Source organism: Sorghum bicolor, chromosome 7, assembly GCF_000003195.3.
Source record: "Sorghum bicolor cultivar BTx623 chromosome 7, Sorghum_bicolor_NCBIv3, whole genome shotgun sequence".
Classification (NCBI taxonomy): Eukaryota; Viridiplantae; Streptophyta; class Magnoliopsida; order Poales; family Poaceae; genus Sorghum; species Sorghum bicolor.
In genome coordinates this window covers 41,569,320-41,594,453 of record NC_012876.2, presented here as the reverse complement: position 1 = coordinate 41,594,453, position 25,134 = coordinate 41,569,320, and the positions used below count along the sequence as shown (strand labels likewise).

Sequence of the window (25,134 nt, the reverse complement as noted above, 5' to 3'; positions counted from 1 at the left end):
TAAATAATATTTATCAAATACAGATAAAAATGCTATAAAAAAAACTAAACAAGGACCTAGTCTAACCACAAAATCCCCGGATTAGTCTGCTGCGAGTGGGGCAGCACTTTTGACCGTTTGACCGTTCGGTACTCGACGGGTGACCCAAGTAGCTAGTGGCCATTGCCCTTCCGTAGTTCCGTCCGTCCGTGCCCGTCCCTTGGTAATCACAAGTTCACAACGTCCGTCACTCCTCCGTCCTCCCGTTCCGTTTTCCTTCTCCCACCATCCACGGCTTTTACTACTACCTCTCTGCTACGGTCAATGTCAGTCAAAAGCTCCCCTGCCTCTTCCCCTTCTCACCCGGCTCTCGAACTATCCAGCCTTCCAAACCCTAGTTTTCCCCTCCATGGCCGACGGCGATCCGGCGCCGGCGCTGGCACTGGCCAACGAGAAGCTCCCTGCCCCGGCGGCGGCTGACGTGGATGAGACGCGCCCGGCGCCACCGCTGGAGCCCTCCCGGGGTCCGGACGAGGAGAAGCGCCCGCTCGAAGAGGAAGAGGCGGAGGTGGAGGCGCACCCGCCGCGGGAACCAACCGGGGCGCCGCCAGTAGATCGCTTGGGGATGGAGGTGGTGGCGGCGGCAGAAGCGGACATGAAGGCGAACGAAGTGGAGAAGGAGAGGGGGGATCGGGCGAAGGAGAAGCGGGAGAAGGATAAGGGGAAGGGGAAGGAGGGGAAGGAGAAGGAGAAGGTGGAGGAAGAGGCGAAGCTGAAAGTGACTGCGGTGGTGAAGGTGGAGGGGACGGAGAAGGAGGTCAAGGTGACCCGGCCGCCAGCTGGGGCCAGTGCGGAGACGCCCATCCTAGCGGTGCCGGTGGTGGCCGTGCCTTGCTTCATTGCGCCTCCAGGGTTTGCGGTGAGTCTGCCAATCCTCTCTCTCACTAAATATATTGATGAGCCCTGGATGAGGTTTCGAGCCACATATTTCTAAGTTGATTCATTCCTGAACAAAGTGGTAATTTCATACCCTAGTCAGCCGATCATAGCCGGTGCTAAATTGTTGTTTGATATCACCTTTGATGGCCAATTAGCCAGTGCTAGAAATGTTGCCTGAGTTTTTGGGTTGCATTTATGCACACCTTGATATTTTTGCTTGATTAGAATTACAAAATCTTTGTAGTATACAATCTAGAGGATTGACATGCCATCACTCATTTTAAGGGCAGCTGCATACTGAAATTTGCCCCCTCTGTGGTTAATTCACATGTGACTTATGTAGCTTGTTTATGTTCTAGGCTTTGTACTGAATCAGAATTATAATAAATTAGAAATTTAGAACGCATTGACCTATGTATTTATAAAATATAGCAATTGAAGTTCCATAATATTCTTAGGTTTGTGCGTGTACCATAATTAAGGCTGGTGTTGCAATTTTATTGCAGTTCCATAGTTGATAGTTTATTGCTCGAGAAGAGTGGTCTACTTGCAGGATATTCAGTCTTCCGTATAACTTGAATTCGAAATGTTCCTTTTTGGGGGTGGGTTTGGTCAGTAGCTCCATTCAGATGACACACATGATGGCCAGATATGCTGCAGGAGTGCAGGATAACCAGTTAAACCACTCAACTATTGGCAATGCATTGTTTTTGAACATGAGTAACATTTGCAAAGCAACCCCTCTAATTTGATTTTTGTTACATTATGTCATGTTTACACATGAGCACATTGAGCGAAGTAACACATGATGTTGACTAAATAATTACAACAAGTTCCATTGGAGTTCTTAATAGTGTAACATAGCAGCAATCCAGGCAGTGTCTAAAAAACGGGTGCACTCAGCTATACAAAGAATGGGTGCAAAAATCATAATCTATGCCAGATTATTCCCTGATTATACCATGCAATCACAACTAGGTTGGGTGGGTCGGCCCATAACCGGTTACCGAACCTTAGAACCTGACTCCAGGCACTAAGGTGCTGTCGGACCACTGTTCTATTTCATGTATGTTAAAGGGCTGGATTAATCTCATTCAACATATTACAGTATCTTGGATCTCATGGTTTTTACTTTAGGGTATTCTTTCACCCAAATTTGAGATTGGAAGATATCTGTCATTTACTTCTACTAGTAAATGGCCCATGTGTTTTTATGGCCACAAACAAAATACCAATTATTCTAAAAAAAATATTATACAAAACAGGCAAAAGCAAGATGGGGTGGCCAATAAATCAAAATTACACATGAGAAAAATACAATCTAACTCATGCTAGATGTACTTTCAAAGACAACTATCACCGAGCCTTGAATTAATTCTTCGGCTGTGTATTGACCCCTTACAACTGAAGCCTCAATGTGATGTGAGATTGGAATTGAAATTGAAGAGGCATACAAGACAACTATATTACGGAGTGTTGATGATACCTTGTTGCTCTTTTTAGTGGTAGAGATAGGTTATGAAGCTTTCTTATATAGTCCCTCTGTTCTTTTGTATATGACATTATTTAGTTCAATTTTGAACTAGCCAGCATCATATGAAAGAGCGGAAGGAGTAGGATCTTACTATAAATACACTTTATGCATTGTTTTCGTGTGTTGTATGGTCTATCATATCTTCCTCAGTTCTATATAGTGGATTCTTTTATTGCATTACTTAGATCTGTAAAAATCTTTTTCTTGAATATTAGGGCCAGTTTGCAATGACTCATCAAGCAGCTTTGGCGAGTGTTACAGCACAGGCACAAATGCACTTGCAGTCACCAACTTCATCTGCATGTTCAGAAGTGCCATCAAGTCCATTTTATATGACACCAAGATCTCTAGTGCCACTTCAGCAATCACCATCAGTAACTGAAGGAAATATTTGTAAACCAATTGCTGACAAGTCATTTTCATCTGATTCAAAATCACACCATGTTGTTGTAAATATGGTAGCTGATGGCTTCAACTGGAGGAAATATGGTCAGAAGCAGGTGAAAAGTAGTGATAATTCCAGGAGCTACTATAGATGCACAAACTCAGGTTGTCTGGCTAAAAAGAAGGTTGAGCATTTCCCTGATGGCCGTGTTGTGGAAATCATTTATAGAGGAGCTCACAATCATGAACCACCACAAAAGACCAGATTTGCAAAAGAAAGAGTGACTCCAATTGGTGTTCCCTCTGGAGGCGAAACCTTGAGACTTGTGAACACAGAAATTGTAGAATCCAGTACCCCTACATGTAAATTGGAACAGAGTGCCATCTCAGAAACTTCTGAGCAGCATCTCTTTTGCTCAAGTGACTGTGAAGGGGATGCTGGTAACAAATCTGAAAATGAACATCCTAGTGCAGAACCCCTGCCAAAGCGAAGGTCATTGTACTGTAGGACTATTTGATTCATTCATATCTATATTGATTAGTTGTTCTTACCTTTTGTATCCTCTATTGTTGTTCTTTGAACAGGACACTTGAGACCACAGCGCCTAACTTAACGCCAGTTCTCAGAACAGTTAGAGAGCAAAAGATTATTGTGCAGGCTGGGAAGATGAGTGATGGATACAGATGGCGCAAGTATGGGCAGAAAATCGTGAAGGGAAATCCAAACCCCAGGTGGGAAGCCGCTCACTTTGTTGTCAGCACATGACAATCACAGAGCAATTTCACACTGTAGAACTTAATAACAATATTGTCTACTGTTATTTCTGATCCTGAAAGAGGCTTATTATCTCCTCTTATGGCTCATTATTATTTTCATTTAACCTAGCAATACTAAATGGTTGGTTTTTGTTCTAATCTCAACATCTGGGTCATGTATTTGTCCATTAGGCTTGTGGTTAGTAGGGTGGTTTCGTACATTAGGTGAGCTTTATGTCCCTGATGCTTAAATTGACCATGAACATTACATCTGATGGTGCTTTTAGAAACTAAATTTCTGATGCAACAATGAGATATTGTCGTGTTCTCATGACTAGTCTTCAAGCATTTTTTTTTTAAGTTTTATTATAATATAGTAGCACATCTGCAAAACTATTATTTTATGTGGTCCCGTGAAGGTTGTAGCAGAACCTACAAACTTGGTTTATGAGATGGAATCAGTATTGCAATTAGCTATTCTTGGTGAAAGTTTACCATCTTTGATGTAGAGTCCCTTTCAAGATACAGTAAATTTTACAGAACTACAACTTCTGGGGCTAGTTTCATAGAAATATAACTGTTTGTGCACTTAGCAGCACAAGACTATGAACTTTGTATGGTGAAAACTGTAAAACCGAGAAAATGTAAGAAGTGAAAGGGCCTTTAGCAACTGGTAAGTATATTTCATGTGCCGAATTGTTTTACATTTGTTTGGTCCTGTGCCTATGCAGTGCGCTTATCACCCACAAGGCCTTGGTGTTTAGGATGCACAGAGTAATTAATCCCACATATCCAACAAGTTATAGGCTATTGATATGGGTACTAATGCAATGATGGCAATATCTTAAACTATGTTACTGATTACAAAATTTGTAAAGTTTGGCTGCAGTCACCCTTGTTTTCATTTGATCAAAGTAGATCAAAGTAACAAGCTTTTTATTAAAATAAACCATTAACTCTATACAATGTGTTAGTTCTTACTTAAGAACCCTAGTTGTCTAATATCACCTAACAAAAGGGTGTAATGCTGAGTGCTCCCCTAGTGAACCATTCCATCCAAAAGAGATTGAGGTCTTCATCCCTTAACCCTTAGTGATGTTGTACGCTACACCTTTAAATGTGATATGTTGCTACTTCTTACATTTTGTATTTAGGTAGTCCCCCCCCCCAACCCCCAAAAAAAAACTCTGCCCTGGGGAACAGCCTCCCCGTGGCGTTATATTGAAAAGCCTCAACCACAAGGTTGAGAAACCCCCTGAGTTCTACCTTAGCCCTATAGAGCTGCACTGTAACATAGGCTGACCACGACCTCCTGGGCTGGTGACCACTGCAACTCAACTACCCCCCTGGAAGTTGGGTCAGTGCCCAGTCACTATTTGTTTGGGTTGCCAGCAAGGTCATCTTTTTGGTGCCACCAGGATTTGAATCCTGGGTGGTGTCTCCCTCATCTAGGGTATAATACTACAATGTGACTGGTTGACTAGTAGCATCATTGGAACTGTGGAAGTTGTTAGTAGATGGACAGTGGGGGCCTAGTGTGGAACCTCTGTCATGCACACAATGTTCAATTAACCCAAAAGTGATACTGTCCTGTTTAGTGGTGCTGTTGCTTTGTGTGGTTGCAGATTGAGTCATTTAGTCATTTGGTCCCAATTTGTTTTTGTTTCTTTTGGTACACTGGTGTGTATATTGGATCAAAGTTCCCCACTTATCTTCGTTGTTACAGTTGTCTTCTATAAATAGCTTCCATGTTTTCAGAATACAATGTACGTTCCTTTGCAAGCAATGTTGCTATGCTATCTAAATTCTCACTAGCACTATATCAATGGTTGCCAATTCCCAACAAAAACTTGTCAGGGAATGAAGATATAAGTGGAGCTGATATCTTAAATGTCATTTTTCATGTGCATAAAACAAATACTTTCAAGCTTTGCAGTTCAAAATTGTTTGTTACATCTGCCCATTTGTTCTGTCTAGGTGCTGTTTTAATTAATTTGCTTTCTAAATTCTGAATCAACCTCTGCAGGAGTTATTACCGCTGCACGCATGGTGGATGCCCTGTCCGTAAGCATGTGGAAAAGGCACCAGATGATGTTAACAATATTGTTGTAACTTATGAAGGTAAACACAATCACGATGAACCATTCAGAAGCAGCAGCATACCAGTTTCTGCAATCAGTCCGTCAGCAACAACCACTGAGCAACCCAACACATCAACTACATCAGATGAGAAACCTCCAACCATTACTCAGAAGGATGCCAACAGTGAGTCTGATAAGGAGACAACTTTGGAATTTGGAGGTGAGAAGGCACTTGAATCTGCACAAACACTGCTCAGCATCAAAACTAACTCCGATGACATGAAGAACTCTGTCCTGAAAGAAACTTCTGCTGCAGTACAAGTCCAAAACAGTTGAGCATGCTGAGATAGGAGGTGATTCGATTGACATCTTAGGTTGTCATATTTATTGGTTCAGTGATATGTTATTGTGTTAACTTGTGTATGAGGTGAGGCTTTGGTGTTCGGCGTTCCGTGGAGCACTGGGGAACATTTGAGGAAGCGTTAGGTTCAGGAAGCCATGACTGGTCGTCTGCCTGTATAGATTCCCATTCCCTAGTGTGTATAGGTACTGTATTTTACATGAGGCTCAGCAACAAGGAGACCAGATAACATGTGTGGGATGGTTCTTTAGAACCTTGTGTGCTGTATTGTTCTAGTTCGATTTATTGCATAGCTGATATGAGATGTGATTTATTTATATATCGGTATAACATCGGAATACACATTATGCATGCTGTCCTATTTGCAGTTTGTAATAGCTGCATCATTGTCTTGTCTCCAGAGTGTCTGCTCACATAAATTCTCTGGAACTGTGTACAACGCAATGGATTGATGTTGGCAGCCGCTACTTTTATGCCAATGCGAAGCTGGGAGCGGGCTCGAAGTCCTTCACCGTATTCTTCACTGCGTTGATGTCGATGTCGATCAGCTTCCCCGTGGCCGACGAGATGACGGTGCAACTGCTCTTATCCTCCACGTACGGCAGGAACAGCTTCGCCTTCTCTGCCGACGAGAACAAGGCCACACTGGCAAAAAGAAGAAAAGTTGCAGAACCGAAAGCGTGGTGCAACTAGGAGCTGAAATGCCGGTGATATGCCGAGTTTACTTACCATGCCTTGTCGCGGGCGTTGGCGAGCTGCACGGCAGAGGTGTTGGTCGCGACGACGCCGGCAGAGTCGTTGATGAGGCACGTGAGCTTGGAAGTCGGTCGGAAAAGGCATGGTAAGTCATCTTTGAAAGGTTCCATTCTGCAATATGTATGGAGATTAACTCATGAGACACCCACCTGGCCTGGGGTGGTGATGAACAGGATGTTTGCGTCTTCCCCGACCTCCTCCTCGATCTCATCTCTGTGCTTCTCATGGGGGATCACGAACAGAGGCTTGAGCCCCTTGTCGCCGGAGCTGCCAAATAGACGAACGATGCCACTCAATCACGGCTCATCGCAATGCATTATGCTGCATGCCACGACGAAATAAATAAATAAATGATCATGATACGCCACCTGATCTCCTTGGCTATCTGAGCCCAGTGCTCGAGGGGAAGAAGGCAGTCGTCGTCGCCTCTGGACTTCATGTTGGCGACGGAGTCGGAGGCGATGCCGTGGATGACGACGTACTTGCCCTTCTCCACGCCGGCGCGGCTGTACTTGTCCTCCACGTACGCCCGCAGCTTCTTGGAGATGGACACCCGCAGCGGCGGTGTCGGCTGCTGGGGCACGTCCTTCGCCGGCCGGCCGATCCACTCCAGCATGTCCTTGTACCTGATGGCAATAGTACATCAATCGCAGTTCCCAATGCAATTCATTTAAAAACTACTCCAAGACAGACTCGTGGCGTTGGCAATAGACATGGTAGGCTTTGCGCTGCAAGCAAATGGTTGTGCAAATGGAGGGCAACGGGTTTTTTACATGTGGTACCCTCCGTCGGAGAGGTTGTTGGTCGGCGGCTTGAACATCTCGTCGAGGAACAGGCCCGCGCCGACGCTGTTGACGTTGGGGTAAACGTAGCCAACCTTGTCGCGCGCCGACGACATGAAGAGGAAGAGGGCGTGCCCGAGCCCGGCCAGCCTCGTCGACACGATCAGATCATAGTACCTATTCTGCCGGTTGCAATGACATGGCGAGAGAGATTCAGCCAAAAGCTTTATTTACTCTACTCATCATCCAACTACTAATTTCTCACCGGTATCAGCGTAGTAGCTCATAAAACAGAGGAATCGTTCCATATGCAATTAAGCAATGAATAGCGCAAGTATATATATATATATACACGTACGTACGTACGTACCTTGAGGACGCCGAGCATGTGCGTGTACTCGGTGGGCTCCGGCCAGTCGTCGTCGGGGTCGTAGACGTTGGCGTACCTGACGTTCTTGCACATCTCGTACACCTGCTTGCCCCTGGCCGACGCCACCACGTCGACCAGCACGCCGGGGTACCGGTCCTTGAGCATCTGCACCACGGGGAAGAAGAGCACGTTCTCGTACACGCCGCCCGACACGACGCAGCACGCGCGCCGCACGTCGCCGCGGACCTTGGAGGCGAGGCTGTCCAGCTCTGGGTTGTAGCCCTGCGGGAACCGAAGGAACCCGTACGGGTTCGCGGGGTCCTCGGGCGGCCGCGGGTCCTCCTCCTGCTTCCCGCCGGAGAACATGCCCTGGTAGTCGAACTCCTCGTCGGGCCCGTCGTCGAACGGGTCCAGCCACGGGTTCTTCTTCTTCGCAGACCACGCCGCGATGCTGCGGCGGTGGCCGGTGGAGGGGAGGACGAGGTACCTGCAGCATTGCCGCGGCGCGGGGGGTCTCGCTGGCGCCATGGCCCTTGCCGTCGTGGGCGTGGTGGCCATGGACGTCGACATGGTCGGCGTAGCTTCTTGGTGTTGCTATGCTATTGGAGACTGCTGGTGATCAGTTGCTACCTTTGGATATTGTTGCTGCTGTGTGTGTTTGTTTTCCATCTTTATTTCCCTTCGGGTAAGGGAAGAGAGGAGGGAGAAGGGGTTTGGATTTGGGGCTGGATGTGTGGACGAGGAGGGATAATAAAGGGCACGCTGATGCTGGCGTTTATCAGCCTTTTGGTTTCCTGTGCTCTTTTAGACTATATGAACAGTAGTCTTCAGATCTTAATCAACCATCCAGAATATCAGCACTATACATCTTCGCTCTTCCTCTTGATGTCTCAGGGCTTGTTTAGTCCGTATTTTTTTTACTTTATTACTGTAGCACTTTCATTTATATTTGACAATTATTATTTAATCATAGACTAACTAGACTCAAAAGATTTGTAAAGTAAATTATAAATAAACTGTGCAATTAGTTTTTGTTTTCGTCTATATTTAATGCTCTATGTATACGTTCAAAAAATCGATGTAACGAGAAATTTTGAAAATTTTTGGAAACTAAACCAGGCCTCAATCCTTGATTCAGGCATATGTGCTATAGGAAACATGTCTATGTATTTGTATACATCTGCTTTGCTTGTTGATGGTCATTTGTTCATGCAGTCAGAGGGTGAGTGTGTGGTGCATGGAAACTATACAAGTTTTATTAAGGTGATACACATAAGTTCTATATCATTTTTGTTTGTGAAAAATTAAAGTTTAACCCTACTTGATATAAACATGACAAGGGATGGATTTCATTTAACAATTTCATTAAGCATTTTCTGTATAGGAAATTTAATTACAAGCTTCACACATGCATTAACACACAAACATAATGCTCATGCTCATGATATGATTTAGCAGGTTGTTTGCGCGGTAACACCAAGGGTGTTATTAGATAGTACCATGGTAGTGGAGGAAGTAGTATAGAGGTGGTTAGAGTTGAGCGTTGCCATCTTTAGCAGTGAGCAGCTGCAACCTGAAGAACAGAGAAGTGAGTAACAGAGAGAGATAAAGATAGAGAGAGAGCAATCGAAGGGGGAAACTGATAGGAGAGTGCGTGTGTACTGTTGTCTGTTGACTTGCTAGTACATACTGTACGGGGTCTCAAACTTTAGGCCTTGTTTAGTTCCCAAAAAATTTTGTAAAATTTTTCACATTATTCTTCACATTGAATCTTACGGCAAATACATAAAACATTAAATATAGATAAAAAATTACTAATTGCATATTTTATCTGTAATTTGTGAGACAAATCTTTTGAGCCTAATTAATCTATAATTGGACAATATTTGTCAAATACAAATGAAATTGCTACAGTGCTCATTTTGTAAAAAATTTTGGAACTAAACAAGCCCTTAGTACTAGTAGTAGTGGAGTGTATCATGTTCTGGTTCATCACACGTAAAGATGGGAGAAGAGTACTACTAGTTAGTTAGTGGCTAATGATACACACATGACTAATATATTTTCTTATAAGTCACACATAAGCTAAGATTAATAACTAATAAAAATACCTGGAAGCACAGGACTTATGTGTATACACTGGTACGCAATCTATTTTACTAAAATACCAATGTTGTAAATATTATATTTATTACAAGAAGAAAGCTAAACTAATGGAAGGATGTATGGAGAAAATAGAAGGATCTGAGGTCATATTTTAAGGCTCAGGCAAGTCACGTAGACGAAACATCGATTTTTATAAAACGAACATATTTTCAAAATACTTGCAAAAAAATCTATTTTCTAAATTAAATTAAATGATCAATGATGATGATGATTATGATGAATAATTGTTAATTGATGATAATGAATTATTTGTTGTAAAGAGAGCTCATGGAATATGATGATGGATTAAGGATGATCGAGACTATGAGGGTTTGTTTAGTTCAAAAAAAATTTGGGTTTTACTACTGTAGCACTTTCGTTTGTATTTAATAATTATTGTCCAATCATGAATTAACTAGGCTTAAAAGATTTGTCTCACAAATTACAGACAAACTGTGCAATTAGTTTTTATTTTCATCTATATTTAATGCTCCATGCATGTGTCTAAAGATTCAATGTGACGGAGAATCTTAAATTTTTTTTGAAAATTAAACAAGGCCTAAATATATAAGGACTCACTCTTCGCACTTATTATGTGGGTCATATAAAACCGTGTCGATAAGTGAATCCATTTGGGATGGCCTAGTCCGATATCCATGAATATTGTTATATACTTCTATCGTAAGTGAGGGGAGGTTTAGGTGATGAAATTCCTAATCAAGTGTCAATGAAGTATAGTCAGACACATATATTAGTGCACGTACGTAGATGTGGATGTATATAATAAATGGAAGTGGGGAAAGTCTAGTGTATCTTGACCATGAGTCATACCTAAAGAAGTGTGATGAAAAATTAGTCAAGGTAAACATGAGTAAAGTGATACAAACCAACTTTCACTTCATGTGTCTTGGATCAGAAGCTACGGGAGCCTATAGGAGGTTCTATCTCACTTATGAGTGATAATAGATTTCTTAACTTATTTTCTAAAATATACAACATTTTGATGATGATCTACTAATGAAAATGGATATGAAAAATGACTAGTTAAAGGTCCTAATATGGCTAGAGGGGGGTGAATAGCCTATTAAAAATTCTACAAAGCACTAGAGCAAAGAATTAATATAACAAAAAGACATAAAACAATTTTGCTCCAGCTTGCAATCCACCTATCCAACCATTCTAATTTTTATGATCTCTAGGCACAAGCAATGGCTCTGTCACTACTCTCTACAACTACTTACAACTAGTTTGTAAGAAAGTAAAGAGGTGAGTAATAATTATACCGATGTGTAGAGGATGAACCAATTACAATATGATTGCCAATAAAATCACTGGGAGAATACCAATCACAAATAACATAAGATTTTTCTCCCGAGGTTCACGTGCTTGCCGGCATGCTAGTCCCTGTTGTGTCGACCAACACTTGGTGATTCGGCGGCTAATAGGTATTTCACAAATCTAGCCTAACAAATGGGCATCGCAAGAACCTACCCACAAGTGAGGTAGCTCAATGACACGAGCAATCCACTAGAGTGGCTTTTGACTCTCCGCTAGGGAATAATCCCAAGAACCCCTCACAAATATCACCTTGATTGGAGGCGGACACAATCACCAAATCCCCTCACCAATCAATAAATCCACACCATATAAGTGACTGTAATTACAAAGAGTAATAAGAAATCCACAATTGCAATCACCACCTAGTGCCACAAGAATATGCAATCTCAAATACACCTAGGGTTTCTCTCAATCCTCTTCAAATGAGCACCAAGCTATGGAGATGGAGAGGAGAGGGAGGAGATGCTCATGAACTCACTAAATCAAACACGAAGGCCTCTTAAAAAGACTCGTAGAATTAGCACTAAGCTTGGGAGAGATGGGAGAGGAGAGCTCGAGTTTTTCTCTTGTCTGTTCACTAGAGGAAGAAAGGGAAGTCAAGGGTTCTATATTCCTGAGAGAGGGGCAAAGGAAAGGGAGCGCACGACCTTAATTGCTTGGCCAACCAGCTCTCCAACAGGCAACACCAGTACTTAATACTCACTCTTGCTATTAGTCCTGCCCCTTTAGATGCAAAGGGATAACCCATGATGATGAGCTAGGCCAAACACTTGATCTAAAAGGAGCCAAAGGAGAAAGAGATGATATTGTTTACATAATTTCTAGTATAACATGATGGAGTTCTTGTTAGTATACTGTTTTAGGTAATGTTTATTAATTAAATGTGACAAACTTTGTAAGGTCCTAACTGTTATTTTGTTGCATCACTTTAACTAGGGTCATTATTCGAGAGAGCATCTCTTTATCGGGTAATAATCCTTAAGCTGGTATTTTTACCTTAGTAATGAAAATACGAGGAGTTATACTAGACTTAGAGTCTTCTTCTTTAAACAACAACTTCCTAATATGATTGAAAAAAGAAAAAACAAAACAACAACTTGATCTAGAGTAAGGCACTTGTAAAATGGCTATTGTAGCACTTTAGTTTGTATTTGACAATTATTGTCTAATCATAGACTAACTAGGCTCAAAAGATTTGTCTCATAAATTACAGGCAAACTGTGCAATTAGTTATTTTTTTATCTATATTTAATGTTGTATGCATGTACCACAAGATTCGATGTGATGAGGAATCTTGAAAAAAATTAGCAAAATTTTTAGGAACTAAGGCCCCGTTTGGCAGGGCTTCTCTAGTGGCTTCGGGAGCCATTAGGAGCCAAACGGGATAAAATAAAATGGCGGAAAGGTCCAAATGGCTAGAGGGGGGTGAATAGTCTATTTAAAAATTCTACAAACTCAACTAGACAAGTTGGTTAGTAAAACAAATGGCGAAGCTATTCTAGCACTAGCTCAACTAAGCTAAGCAAGCCACCTAAAGTCTAGTACAAGGCTAAACACTAAGCCACAACAACAAGGCACAACTAAGGCTAGCTACACTCCTAAACAAGAACTAAACTACACAAGCTAAACAACTAGCAAGGTCAACAAGAAAGTAAAGGAGTGGGGAGTGATCGTTATACCAACGTTGTAGAGTATATATATATATATATATATAACCAATCGATCAATCACAATCACAATCATAAGAGAATCCTCGGCAAGAGATGCCACAAGATTTTTTACCAAGGTTCACTTGTTTCCCGGTAAGCTAGTCCTCGTTGTGGCGATACACCCACTTGATGGATCACGAGCTAATTGGCAATCCAAAGCCAAACCCTCAGCAAGTGCCGCACATCCACTCACAAGATGGGGATCCTCCAAGCCACGAGCAATCCACTAGAGTAGCCAATTTGTGATCTTCCACGGGGAAGGCTCAAGAACCCCTCACAAATCACTTGGTGAGGCTCGAAACAATCTCCAATCATGAGCTCAACACCTCCGCTGCTCCAAACTGTCTAGGGCATCGGGAAACACCCAAGAGTAACAAGAAATTTGCAGCAAACTTAAGGATCAAGTGCCACTAGATGCAACTCTCAATGCAATGAACTTGAATCTCACTCAATCTCACTAAGATTAGCAATCAAGCAATGAGATGAGTGGAGAGAGTGTTCTCTAGCTCCATGTATGCCTCAAGTAATCAATGTGCAAGAGAGAGCCCCCAAAGCTAGCCACCTTCTATTTATAAGCCCCCTCAACAAATAGAGTCATTGGCTCTCTCACTGGGCTGTAAACAGGGGCATCGGACGCGCAGTAGGGTACCACCAGACGCTCGATCCCCTGTGTCTGGTGTTCTAAAGTTAGCCACGTGTCAACCTTTGAAGCTCATGCGTCAATCTCTAACAGTCACCTTCGGACCACCGGACGCGACCAAGTGATCATCGAACGCGTATGGTGACCAGCGGACTCTTACACAGAGAGTTTGTCAAACTCATGACCTCACCGGACGTTGAGCATCGGATGCGTCTGGTGCTCACCGTTCACGTACATAGAGAGGTCTACAAAATGCTCACACACCAGACTCACACCACCGGATGCACCCTGAGCGTCTGGTGCTCTTAGTCAGAAACCCCCTGCTGAAGTCAGGCCACACTGGACGCATGAACAGGGAACACCCTGCATCCGGTGCTCAACCCTAGCAGAGCCAGGCACTGACAGCACACCAGACGCTAAAGCCAGTGTCTAGTGCCTCCACGCACTGCGTCCGGTGAGTGTTTCTCAGTACTTCTCAAATTTCCCACCGGCGTAATAGAAAATATACACTTATTTTTCAGCTCGGCGGGAGGGAGAGAGGAACCCAAACCCCTCTCAACCCTAGGAACTCCACCTCCTTTGTAAATGTGCTAACACCACCAAGTGTCCACCACCAATGTGTATGTGTGTTAGCTTTTCACAAACATTTTACCCAAAGGAGTTAGGTTAGCACTTTACTAGATCCTAATGCATATGCTTAAGGTATGAACCTAGTAGCACTTGATTCGAGAGATGACCGTGATTTCCCCTCCTGATAGTCAGCTATCTATCCTAAATCCGATCAATCACTTCTCTACTCAACTTAGACCGGTGTTGGGTATTTTAAACGCAAACAGAAAAATCCGCAAGCGCACGGATACCGATGTAGCTTTCACCCGGGAGTATTCCAGAGTATCGATTTTCCACAGGGAACGTGAGTGTACTAATTAAGATTCAAGATCGCCCAAGGATAACTATATAATTATTTTTAGTGGGAAGAGAGGAAGTTTTCTGAGAGTTCTCTAGCTGATCTAAGAATCAAGAATTACTTCAAAGATTATTTATTTCGAGACATCAGAACACTAACCATAGAAAGAGATGAGAAGGGGGCTAGGAAGCTCTGACTACGGTCCTACGAACACCGATCCGAACGAGGTGGAATACGTCGACCGTTAGGGCTGTCACTACCCTAGGTCTACCACAACAATCCGCAGGATTGGGTGCAATTTCACGTAATTGCAAGACTAAACACCACGTCTAATCTATTAATTACTACTCTAGCGTTGCAAAGACTAGAGCACTTGATGCAAGCGGGAATCCAATAAATAACTTGAATGTAAATAAAAGTAATTAAAGAACTTAGGAATTATGAATTGAAGAACTTGGAGAACGATGAAGAACGAACCAGTTGCTGCAAAAGTACAATGTTGAGGAAGATCCGACAGATCTGGCTCCTCCTCCGCTCTCCTCTTCTCTCTCCCTATTTTCTAGATTACAACTAGAACTAACTAGAACTAGAACTAGAACTAGATGAACTAGAGGGATCCTCTCTACTTGGATGAATAATTGAAACCCTTGCTTTGATTCTGTAGAAGAGGTATGTTCTCCAGGGGCCAGGGGGTCTGCTTATATAGTCCTTCCAAATGAATGTGGGCCGTCGGATCAAACCGACTTTAATCGCACGGTTTTCCTTGATCCCTTAGGTCGGTGGAGCATGATCCGCGAAGTTGACCCTGATTGGGCACTACAGGAGGGTGGGCGCCCTGGTCCCTAGGGCGGGCGCCCTGGGCTAGGCCCCGTTCTGCCTCTGCTTCGTTCTCGTGGCTTCTGGAGTCTTCTAGATGATAGAAAATTGCCGCACACGTTAATATCTCTATGTAAACCTGACGTGTGGGCCTTTCCTCCGTATTTCCTGATAACCCCCTGTAGAAATAGACAAACACCAAAACTCGTGGAATTCTGTCAGATAAAACCCTTAGTCTGGGTGTTGGTTGCATTTGAATCCTTTTCCATGATTAGTTGATGGTTAAATGTGAGCATTAAGGATCGTCAACAAGCTCTCCCAAGCTTAACCTTTGCTCGTCCTTGAGCAAAGCTAAAATCAGCAAGAAAACAGGGGTTACTTTTATGCCTCTTACTATAAGGTTTTTAAGTTATTACTAAGGTCTTAAGTGATTGAAAAACAGAACGATCAAATCAAGCACTATGTCTCAAGTTCTTCTATCTTACCTTTGTTCTGGAGTTTTTTTGTAAGTTTCCAAAATAAAACTGAGACATTTGCCTTCTTCTCGAAAGATTTATATATAAGTAGAGCTTTAAAAATTTTAGCATACTTACTTTGCATTTTGCTATGTCAATGCTCGGAGCAAGGGAGAGGAATGTCATACTCCTAGATCAAGACCTTTGACCTTTATGAAAAGTTTGTCATCTCTTACTGGCATATTGCTTATTAGAGGGACCATGGGCTATCATTTTTTTTTCTTTCTTTTTTTCAGTCTCTCTCTCTCTTTTTTTTTCTTCTCAAGTGGGCACCAAGTACCCCTAATTCTACTATCGGACACGTGTCCATTTTTTTCACTTAGGTGGGTATCTTTGTACCCCTAATTCTACTTCGGACACTTGTCCATTTTTACCTCTTGTCTCACTCTTTTTTTTCGAATCAAATTTTTGCATAGTCCCATGCCTCTAACGCAATAATACTTCGGAAGAGTGAATCTTTTATATTTTTAAAACAAAAAGATCTTGATCTTTGGAGCATGATAATTCTCTGAACCAAAACTACAAGAATTAACAATAGCTTGAACAAAGCAAGTGCCCATAGTTTTAATTTTTATATCTTATAAGACTCTAGGTATTATGTCAAAGAGGATCTTTTTTTTTAATTTTTAGATTTTCAAAAGATAAAATCTCCAGAACTCTAGCAAAACTTGGAACAAGTTAAAAGCTCAGACCTTCTCATATCATGTTTGTCAATTACCTAGACTTGGATCAAACTTTCTTTTTATTTTATTTAAAACTTAGGATTACACAAAACTATTGTATATTACTTCAAAATAAAAACTTTGTTTGGTTTTATGGTTATGCATTTTTTTGTTTACTTATTTATTTATTTCCGAATGCTAGTAAATAAAACCAAGAAAGAAAAGTAATACTTATCTAGATACACGTGGGGGTGCCTCCCCCAAGCTGGATGTTGACATAGTCATTCACTCTTGTGGCCTGCATGTTCGGTCTCACTCTTCTTAAGCCTCAAAATCCTGCATAACCCAAATAGACAACAAAACTCGTGGAGCATGTTAAGGGTTAGGTAATTGTCTAGAGCTTATGAGAGCTTAATGTGAGAATTCTATGAACTCAATCACATCAAGTTCCTCTACCAGGTTGTTTTGTGGCTCGAGATAGATTTTCAAGCGTTGACCATTTACCTTAAAAGTGTTACCTATGTCGTCTTGGATGGTAATGGCTCCATGAGTTGAAGTGTCAATAACCTTGTATGGTCCATCCCACTTACTTCGTAGCTTACCATACCCAAAGAGCTTAACTCTTGAATTGAATAGTAGAACCTTATCTCCAGGCTTAAACTCCTTGTGCTTGATTCTTTTATCATGCCATCGTTTTGTTCTCTCTATATAGATCCTTGAATTGTGGTAGGCTTTCTCTCTCCATTCTTCTAGCTCAGATAGTTGCATCAGACGATTCTCGCTAGCGAGGTGGAGATCCATGTTCCATTTCTTGAGTGCCCAATGAGCCTTAAACTCTACTTCCACAGGCAAATGACAAGTTTTTCCGTATACAAGTTGATAAGGTGACATGCCTATGGGTGTTTTGAATGCAGTTCTATATGCCCAAAGTGCATCAGGAAGTTTGTCCTTCCACCCCTTACCCATCTCATCTACGGTCTTTTGTAAAATATTTTTGATTTATTTGTTAGATGTTTCAGCTTGACCGCTAGTCTGAGGATGGTATGGTGTTGCGACGTTGTGTCGAACTCCATGATTGGCTAGGTACTTCCGGAAGATTTTATCGATGAAGTGGGAACCTCCATCGCTTATAACTATCCGGGGTATACCAAAGCGAGGAAAGATTACTTCATGGAACATTCTCTTGGCATGTTTTGAATCAACTGATCGACAAGGTAGGGCTTCTACCCATTTGGACACGTAGTCCACAGCTACTAAGATATACTCACAATTCCCAGACATAGGGAATGGCCCACTGAAATCAATGCCCCATACATCGAAAAGTTCTACTTGAAGATTATTTGTGAGAGGCATTTCATTTCGTGAGTTGATATTCCCATGTTTTTGACATCGGTGGCATCTCCTAACAAAGTCCTTTGTATCTTCATACATCGTTGGCTAGAAAAAACTACTTTGCCAAATTTTAGCATGTGTCCGGAATGCTCCATAGTGTCCTCCATATGGCGAGGCATGGCATCTTTCCATAATTTGAGTAGCCTCAGCCATAGGAACACACCTTCTCAAGAGTCCATCAGTGCAGACTCGGAAAAGATATGGCTCATCCCAAAGATGGAAACGACTATCGTGAAGCAACTTCCTTTTGTTTGTACCAGGTGGGACATAGCCTTTTACTATAAAGTTTACGATGTCTGCGTACCATGGATCTGCATGTGTTATCTTAAGCAGGGTGTCATCCCTTAGGTAGTCATTTATGGGAAGCTCATCATGTGTTTCCTTATATTGAAGCCTAGACAAGTGGTCAGCTACGGAATTCTCTACTCCCTTCCTATCTCGGATTTCTATGTCAAAGTCTTAGAGTAGAAGAATCCATCGAATTAGACGAGGCTTCGCATCTTTCTTAGTGAGGAGGTACTTGAGAGCAGCATGGTATGAATAGATGATTATCTTTGCCCCCACTAAGTAAGATCTAAACTTGTCTATAACAAAGACAACAACCAAAAGCTCTTTTTTAGTTGTAGTGTAACTGAGCTGTGGTCTAGACAAGGTTTTGCTAGCGTAGGATATGGCATAATGCTTTTTATCCTTGGTTTGTCCTAAAACGGCACCAACCGCAAAATCACTAGAATCACACATGATCTCAAAAGGAAGATTCCAATCAGGTGGTTGGATAGTCGGGGCTGAGATGAGTGCTTTCTTAAGAGTTTGAAAAGATTCATGACAATCATCACTAAAGATGAAAGGTGCATCCTTAGCTAGGAGACTAGTTAGGGGTCTAGCAATTTGAGAGAAGTTCTTGATAAAGCATCTATAGAACCCTGCATGTCCCAAAAAGCTACGGATTCCTTTCACATTCATGGGAGGTGGAAGTTTTTCAATAACTTCAATCTTTGCTTTATCCACCTCTATACCACGTTCGGACACTTTATGTCCTAGCACTATTCCTTCCTGAACCGTAAAATGGCATTTCTCCCAGTTCAGGATTAAGTGCTTTTCTTCACATCGCTGCAAGACTCTATCTAAATTCTCTAAACAATGATCGAAGGTTTTGCCATAGACGGTAAAATCATCCATGAAAACCTCCATGATCTTCTCAATCATGTCCGAGAAAATAGACATCATGCACCGTTGGAAAGAAGCTGGAGCATTGCACAATCCGAACGACATTCGTCGGTATGCATAAGTTCCATACGGGCATGTAAAGGTAGTCTTTCCTTGGTCATCTAGGTGGATTGGGATTTGGTGATATCCAGAATAACCATCAAGGAAACAAAAGAAAGAGTGGTTTGCAAGCCGTTCCAACATTTCATCAATGAAGGGTAACGAAAAGTGATCTTTCTTTGTAGCCTTGTTGAGTTTTCGATAGTCAATACACGTAAGCCACCTAGTGACAATTTGTTGAGGGATGAGTTCATTCTTCTCATTCCTAACGACCGTCATTCCTCCTTTCTTTGGCACTACTTGAACAGGGCTAACCCACTCACTATGTGGCACAGGATAAATAATCCCAGCATTATAGAGTTTGAGGACCTTTTTCTTAACAACCTCTCACATAGCATTGTTATGTCTCCGTTGTGGTTCCCTTGAAGGTATAAAATTGGGATCAATAGGGATACGATGAGTACAGAGAATGGGACTAATGCCCGTGAGATCTTCGAGAGTAGCCAAATGCTGATCTATGTCTTTCAAGAACAGTGAGAAGTTGTTGTGTTTCATAATCAGAAAGCTTGCCACTGATAATTACTGGAGTTTTTGGGTTGTTGTGCAAAAAGACATATATAAGGCCAGAAGGAAGAGGTTTTAATTCTATCGAAGGAGGTGAAGGTTGTTCATTTTTGTCTAGCTCAACAGGTTCTATCAACTCTTCTTCTTCTTGAACAAAGTGTTCATGATTAAAGAATGGTTGGGCCATCTCCTCTTGAGTCAGCATTAAGATCTCCTCAATAGGATCTGGTTCAAGTTTGGGTTCCACTATCGTGTTAATTGATCTAGCAAGAGGAACAACAATAGTGAAATTCCCAACCTTGAAGTCTAAATGACCTCGTTATGGTTGTTCTTGTAGAAGTTTCATGATTGGTCTGCCAATCAAGAGAGGAATCTCTGGTATGTCAAAGATGTGAAAATCCAGACATATTCCAGAGTCCTTGATTCTAACAGGAACTGCCCTTAATACCCCATGGCTTTCTAGAATTAATCCAGATGGACTTTGTAAAAGTTTTTGAGATGGGGTTATGGACTCGTTGGGATAAAGAGTGTAAGCTAACTGCTTGGAAATAACATCTATCCTAACATATGGATTGTAGTGGACCTTCCTAGCGGACCCTCTAATTTGGCACAGAAGAATGGTTGAAAGAGTGATGATTCGAGCTACCTCAGGAGACAGCTCAACTTCTGTTAGCCATTCATAACTCAGAATAGCCGAAAGGCTTTTGATGTGTTCTATGTCAACAGATTCTACTCTTAGAACAGATTGAGTGGTCCTTGCTAGAGGTCGTGTTTGGATAGGAAAATTTGAGGTGTTTCCATAATCTTCAAAAAGATCTTCCTCGAATTCAAAGGGATGCTCTAAAGGTGGTGGTTCATCATCCCTTAGTTGGTTTTGCATACCCTTATCAGGAGGTTTCTCTACAACCAAATTAATGGATGGGTGTTGACGGTCCTTAAGTACTAAAATTAATAATCAAATAAACATAGAAAAGGATCAATATGAAACAAACATCTAGAATTAGGGTTTTATCTGACAGAATTCCACGAGTTTTGGTGTTTATCTATTTCTGCAGGGGTTTATCAAAAAATTGTGACACCCAAAAATTTGCTCCTTTTAAAATAGATGAAAGTTTAATTTAATTTATTATTTTTGTGCTCATGAGAATACAGGAAAATAATATTTTTTTTCATTAAAATAAAATTTATCATATAGAGCTTAGCAACTTGTTTGTGCAGTCATGCAGGAGAATTTATTGTGCTGAGTGATTTGACCAAAGTGCACAAATATTTTCAAACCGTTTTTTTTAAAATGGATTTGAAATAGGTTTTGAAATAAAGAAAAGAAAATAAAATAAATGAGAAAACTCCCTTCTCTTTCACGACCAGTAGGCATGGCCTGCTTTTTCCTCCCGCAGCCTGCTCTCGAGCCCAGCGCAGCACCCTCTTTTCTCTCTATCACGGCGGCACCTTGATCCACTGCTACGACACGCAAACCGTGTCATCGCTTTCCTCTAGACGTGATCGAGCCGGACTCAGCTGAGACGAAATCCCGTCGCCCAGCTCCTGATTTTTCCCGTGATTCAGAGTGCCCCACTCCAAACGTCTACGACCCTATATATGGTAGCCCAGGTGACGCGCTGCCCTTATTCCCAAACCCTAACGTAGACGTCTCATCCGAGCTTACAGCATCACCCAAGCCCTAGCTGCCGCCGCCGGTCGATCGATCTGAGCTTGACCGCCATGCTTTGGTGCTGATGCTGGCCTTCTACAGCAGCCACGGTCGAGACAACGCACCCCTACGGCTTTGCTGCACCATGCGCTTAACCCCGCGGCCGCCTCGGAGCCCCTGCCCCTTCGTGCTGATGGAACAGCGCCGCCGCCGGTGGCTGCTCGGCCCCTGCTCTGGGTGTCCAGCTGATCTACTCCTGACTTTGCAGGCCTTGTGCCGCCCGCGGTGCTGCCAGCACCACCAGACGGCCAGCAGAGGCCCTGCACCCCCTCGCACGAGCCCTTGTTTAGACGCAGCAACAGCCGGCCATGGCTGCGTTCACGAACGTGACCAAAAGATGAAGACGAGGTATTTACAGATTTGCCACCCGTTCGTAATTTTTGCAGTTTACTCATCCTAACTCTGATTTGATTCGTTTAAATTGTGCTAGATTCATGTCATCGCCCTCTACATAATAGAATAAATATTTGTTACATAACTTCCTTTTGAATTTATTTATTTGAATACAATTTGTTTATTACTTATTAAATAGCTTTCTAATTAAAAATTAACCTAGGGTTATAAATTGGTTCTCGTCGCATGCAATCGTGTCGACCGAAACTACGTGATAGCGGTGTAAGTTAATATTAATTTAGTTTATGCTCATGCAATTGTATATCTAATTAAAAGCATAATAGGTTTATATTTCGGTCCTTCATAAATTATTGTTAATTTAACTAATATTGACCCTGATGTCTTTTGAATTATAAAATGCTTAGTTCAACCTTAAAACACAAGGTGCTTTAATTTAGTTGTCACATAGTTTTCTACGTATAGTTAAATACTAAATTGATTAATATACTTGCATCTAGTTTATAATTAAAATCAATATAGATTTTATGCTTATGTATTTTATATATAAATGTTAACATGATTAATTGCTAACATAATCATGTACCTAAGCTATAATTTGTCTAGTCTAAATTAAATACGCATGTTAAACTCCTACTCTCGTATGTCAATTTTTATTTACAAGTTAGTGTTGAATTAGCATAAATGATATCTAATTAAATATTTATGAATAAAATATGATTAATTTTAACTTGACTTTTGAAAATAAATATATTAATATTAATCAGTATTTTGTTTACTTAAATAGATCAAATATGTGAGCTTCTCTTTTATAATATAAAACTACCCTTAATCATTTCCTTTAGCGATAGGCTCGGTTATGGTGCTTCTTGCGATCTTCTAGCACTAATTCTCTTTTAGTATGCTCTTTTCTCTTGTGTGGTGTATTGTTCTTAGTTGTTTTTATTTGTTGCTTGTATGTCTGTCTGTGCGTGGTGCTTGCTATGAGTAGACGAGAACCGTTTGTGGGCGCTGAAGATCAGAAGATGACGACTGGAAGCTGATGGTTTGAGAATTGATCAAGTGTTTAAGGCAAGTATAGCATTTGGATTTTATTTCTATGACCATGATCCTGTGACTAGATTAATGTTAAGTAATAAACGATAAAAATGACTTTTTAGCAACTTGATGATTTGTCTGTACGTGATCACCCGGGACAACAGTGCAACCATGAGGGCTATAATGGCTCTGGCTTTAGCTCAGTATGAAGACCTTTTCTAGCTTGTTAGAGGTTACCCGAAAGGGCGCTAGAGGGGCTGAACCGACACGGGTATAGTGCGAGCCCCTGTCCCTATGTGTATAGGCTGCGCGTCATTGTGCCATTCGGAAGGGGGGTATCTATATCTGCTCGCGAAGGAAACCTTGCGGCCCTAACATGTTAGACGAACTTTTGAAAGGCTTCATAGTGATCCCTGCCGACCTCCCTAGGAAGGGGGTTAAGAGGCTGATCACCTCGGGCGAAAGGGTAAATCATGACTCATGGGTAAAGATGTACAACCTCTGCAGAGTGTTAAAACTAGTATACTAGCCGAGCTCACGGTCAGGAGCGGCCTTGGGGACATCTACATTAAGGGTGATGATTCCTGTGTGTTAAAATACTCATTATTTATTGTTTAATGCTCTACATTATTTATGTCACATTGATCATGAGATTGTGGGAGCTATACAATCTAGTTGCTATACTTGTGGAGTTCGACATGGACTCACTCTTGCTATTTCCCCCATACTTCAGGAGGAGTGTTAGGCTTGTGATCAACCAGTCAGTTGGATCCTGTAGAGTGGAGTTAATACCCGAAGTTGGAGTTATTTATTCGCTGTTTGCTTTTAAAGGTTATCTCTTTCATACTAAGTACGTTATATAATTTATGCATTGTATTTTGATATTACCCCTTATTTGTAGCTATATGTGAGATTTGGCTTTTAAAACTCACATATGGTGCATATCTGGTTTTGTCCTTAAAATCGGGTATTACAAAAATAGGGAGAGAAGGCCCACATGTCATGTTTACAACGAGATAATTACGTGCCGCGCAATTTTCCTCAATCTAGAAGGATCCAGAAGCCACGAGAACGAACGGGACGCGATTCGGGCTCGGGGGCTGGGCGCCCGCCCAGGGTAGGAGTTGGATCAGGACTCTCTCTCGGGACAACTCTCCACCGACCTAAAGGATCAATCTAAACCATACAATCTATGTCGGTTTGATCCAATGGCTCACGTTCACTTGAGGGGACTATAAAACCAGACCCCCTGGCCCCTGGAGGAGAGAGGAGAAATCATTATTCAGAGGTAGCCATCAAAGTTAGGGTTTAGATCTCTCTCCCACAGAGAATTAGAATTAGCTACTCCCTAATCCTTCAAGTTTAGAGGTTGATTAGATAGCAATTAGAGAAGTAGAGCACTACGCTCTGGATTCGGATCTTCGGTAATAAAGATTGGTATTATTCATATCTTTCTCTAATTCTATTGTTCTAATTGCATTATGTCTCTAATTATTATGTTCTTAGTTTGCTCTAGTTCTATATTTGATATAGTTATGATTGATAATGAGTTTATGTATAAGTTTGCAAAGCGCTTAGCTCTCGACGCAAGGGAGTTAGGTGATAGATCACATGTGAGCGTGGTGCTTAGATGTTATTTATCTGCAAATGTATCCTATTGGCCGAGTCATGTGGTAGTTCGCGATAGTGACAGCTTCGTTGATTCTTATATAGTCCACCCTCCGTTGATAGGACAGGCAGAACCGGTATTGTCGAGTAAGTCATGCGATGTTCTGATTTACTTTATCAATGTTCCTTATACATGAATGAAGAGTCTTTTATGCTATATATGATCTTGTAGATAACTAGAGTAGATTATGACTTAGTAGTTAGTAGATAACTTAGAATCCATTCTCTAGCTAATCCGACATCACCTACATATATGAGGAGTAGTCTATTTTCTAGTCGCTATGTTATCTACCCATGAACTTATACTTTATTATCATTATCTTTATGGTTTACCCCCTGCTAAAGTAAGTGACTGTGTGACGAGTTTCTCATTAGTAATCATGTTCTTGCAAGTTTATCTCTAGTCTATGCCTTGACAGATTTTGCCCCTTTGATTTAATTCCATCTTCTTTAGATCCCTAGAGCAAAAT

The 25,134-nt window shown here is 41.7% G+C and overlaps 2 protein-coding genes across 2 annotated transcripts; one reads left to right on the top strand and one right to left on the bottom strand.

The window, feature by feature from the left end:
• Positions 244–6,353, top strand: LOC8071033 (probable WRKY transcription factor 32). Its single transcript, XM_002445367.2, has 4 exons — positions 244–898; positions 2,668–3,329; positions 3,422–3,568; positions 5,619–6,353. The coding sequence occupies exons 1-4, from the start codon at positions 389–391 to the stop codon at positions 6,007–6,009; spliced, it is 1,710 nt and encodes a 569-aa protein (XP_002445412.1). The 5' UTR covers positions 244–388; the 3' UTR covers positions 6,010–6,353.
• Positions 6,316–8,658, bottom strand: LOC110436872 (photosynthetic NDH subunit of subcomplex B 1, chloroplastic-like). Its single transcript, XM_021464512.1, has 6 exons — positions 7,943–8,658; positions 7,564–7,754; positions 7,159–7,416; positions 6,940–7,057; positions 6,764–6,849; positions 6,316–6,679 (listed from the first exon to the last, which is right to left on the bottom strand). The coding sequence occupies exons 1-6, from the start codon at positions 8,510–8,512 to the stop codon at positions 6,505–6,507; spliced, it is 1,398 nt and encodes a 465-aa protein (XP_021320187.1). The 5' UTR covers positions 8,513–8,658; the 3' UTR covers positions 6,316–6,504.

What these genes read in the sequence shown, in the direction of transcription:
- LOC8071033 (XM_002445367.2), top strand. Translation starts at nt 389, where the DNA reads ATGGCCGACGGCGATCCGGCGCCGGCGCTGGCACTGGCCAACGAGAAG. An exon ending in TTGCGCCTCCAGGGTTTGCG is followed by an intron (nt 899 to 2,667) that starts GTGAGTCTGCCA and finishes CTTGAATATTAG; the next exon opens with GGCCAGTTTGCAATGACTCA. An exon ending in GAACCCCTGCCAAAGCGAAG is followed by an intron (nt 3,330 to 3,421) that starts GTCATTGTACTG and finishes TTCTTTGAACAG; the next exon opens with GACACTTGAGACCACAGCGC.
- LOC110436872 (XM_021464512.1), bottom strand. Translation starts at nt 8,512, where the DNA reads ATGTCGACGTCCATGGCCACCACGCCCACGACGGCAAGGGCCATGGCG. An exon ending in CAGATAGCCAAGGAGATCAG is followed by an intron (nt 7,058 to 7,158) that starts GTGGCGTATCAT and finishes TCTATTTGGCAG; the next exon opens with CTCCGGCGACAAGGGGCTCA. An exon ending in TCATCACCACCCCAGGCCAG is followed by an intron (nt 6,850 to 6,939) that starts GTGGGTGTCTCA and finishes CCGACTTCCAAG; the next exon opens with CTCACGTGCCTCATCAACGA.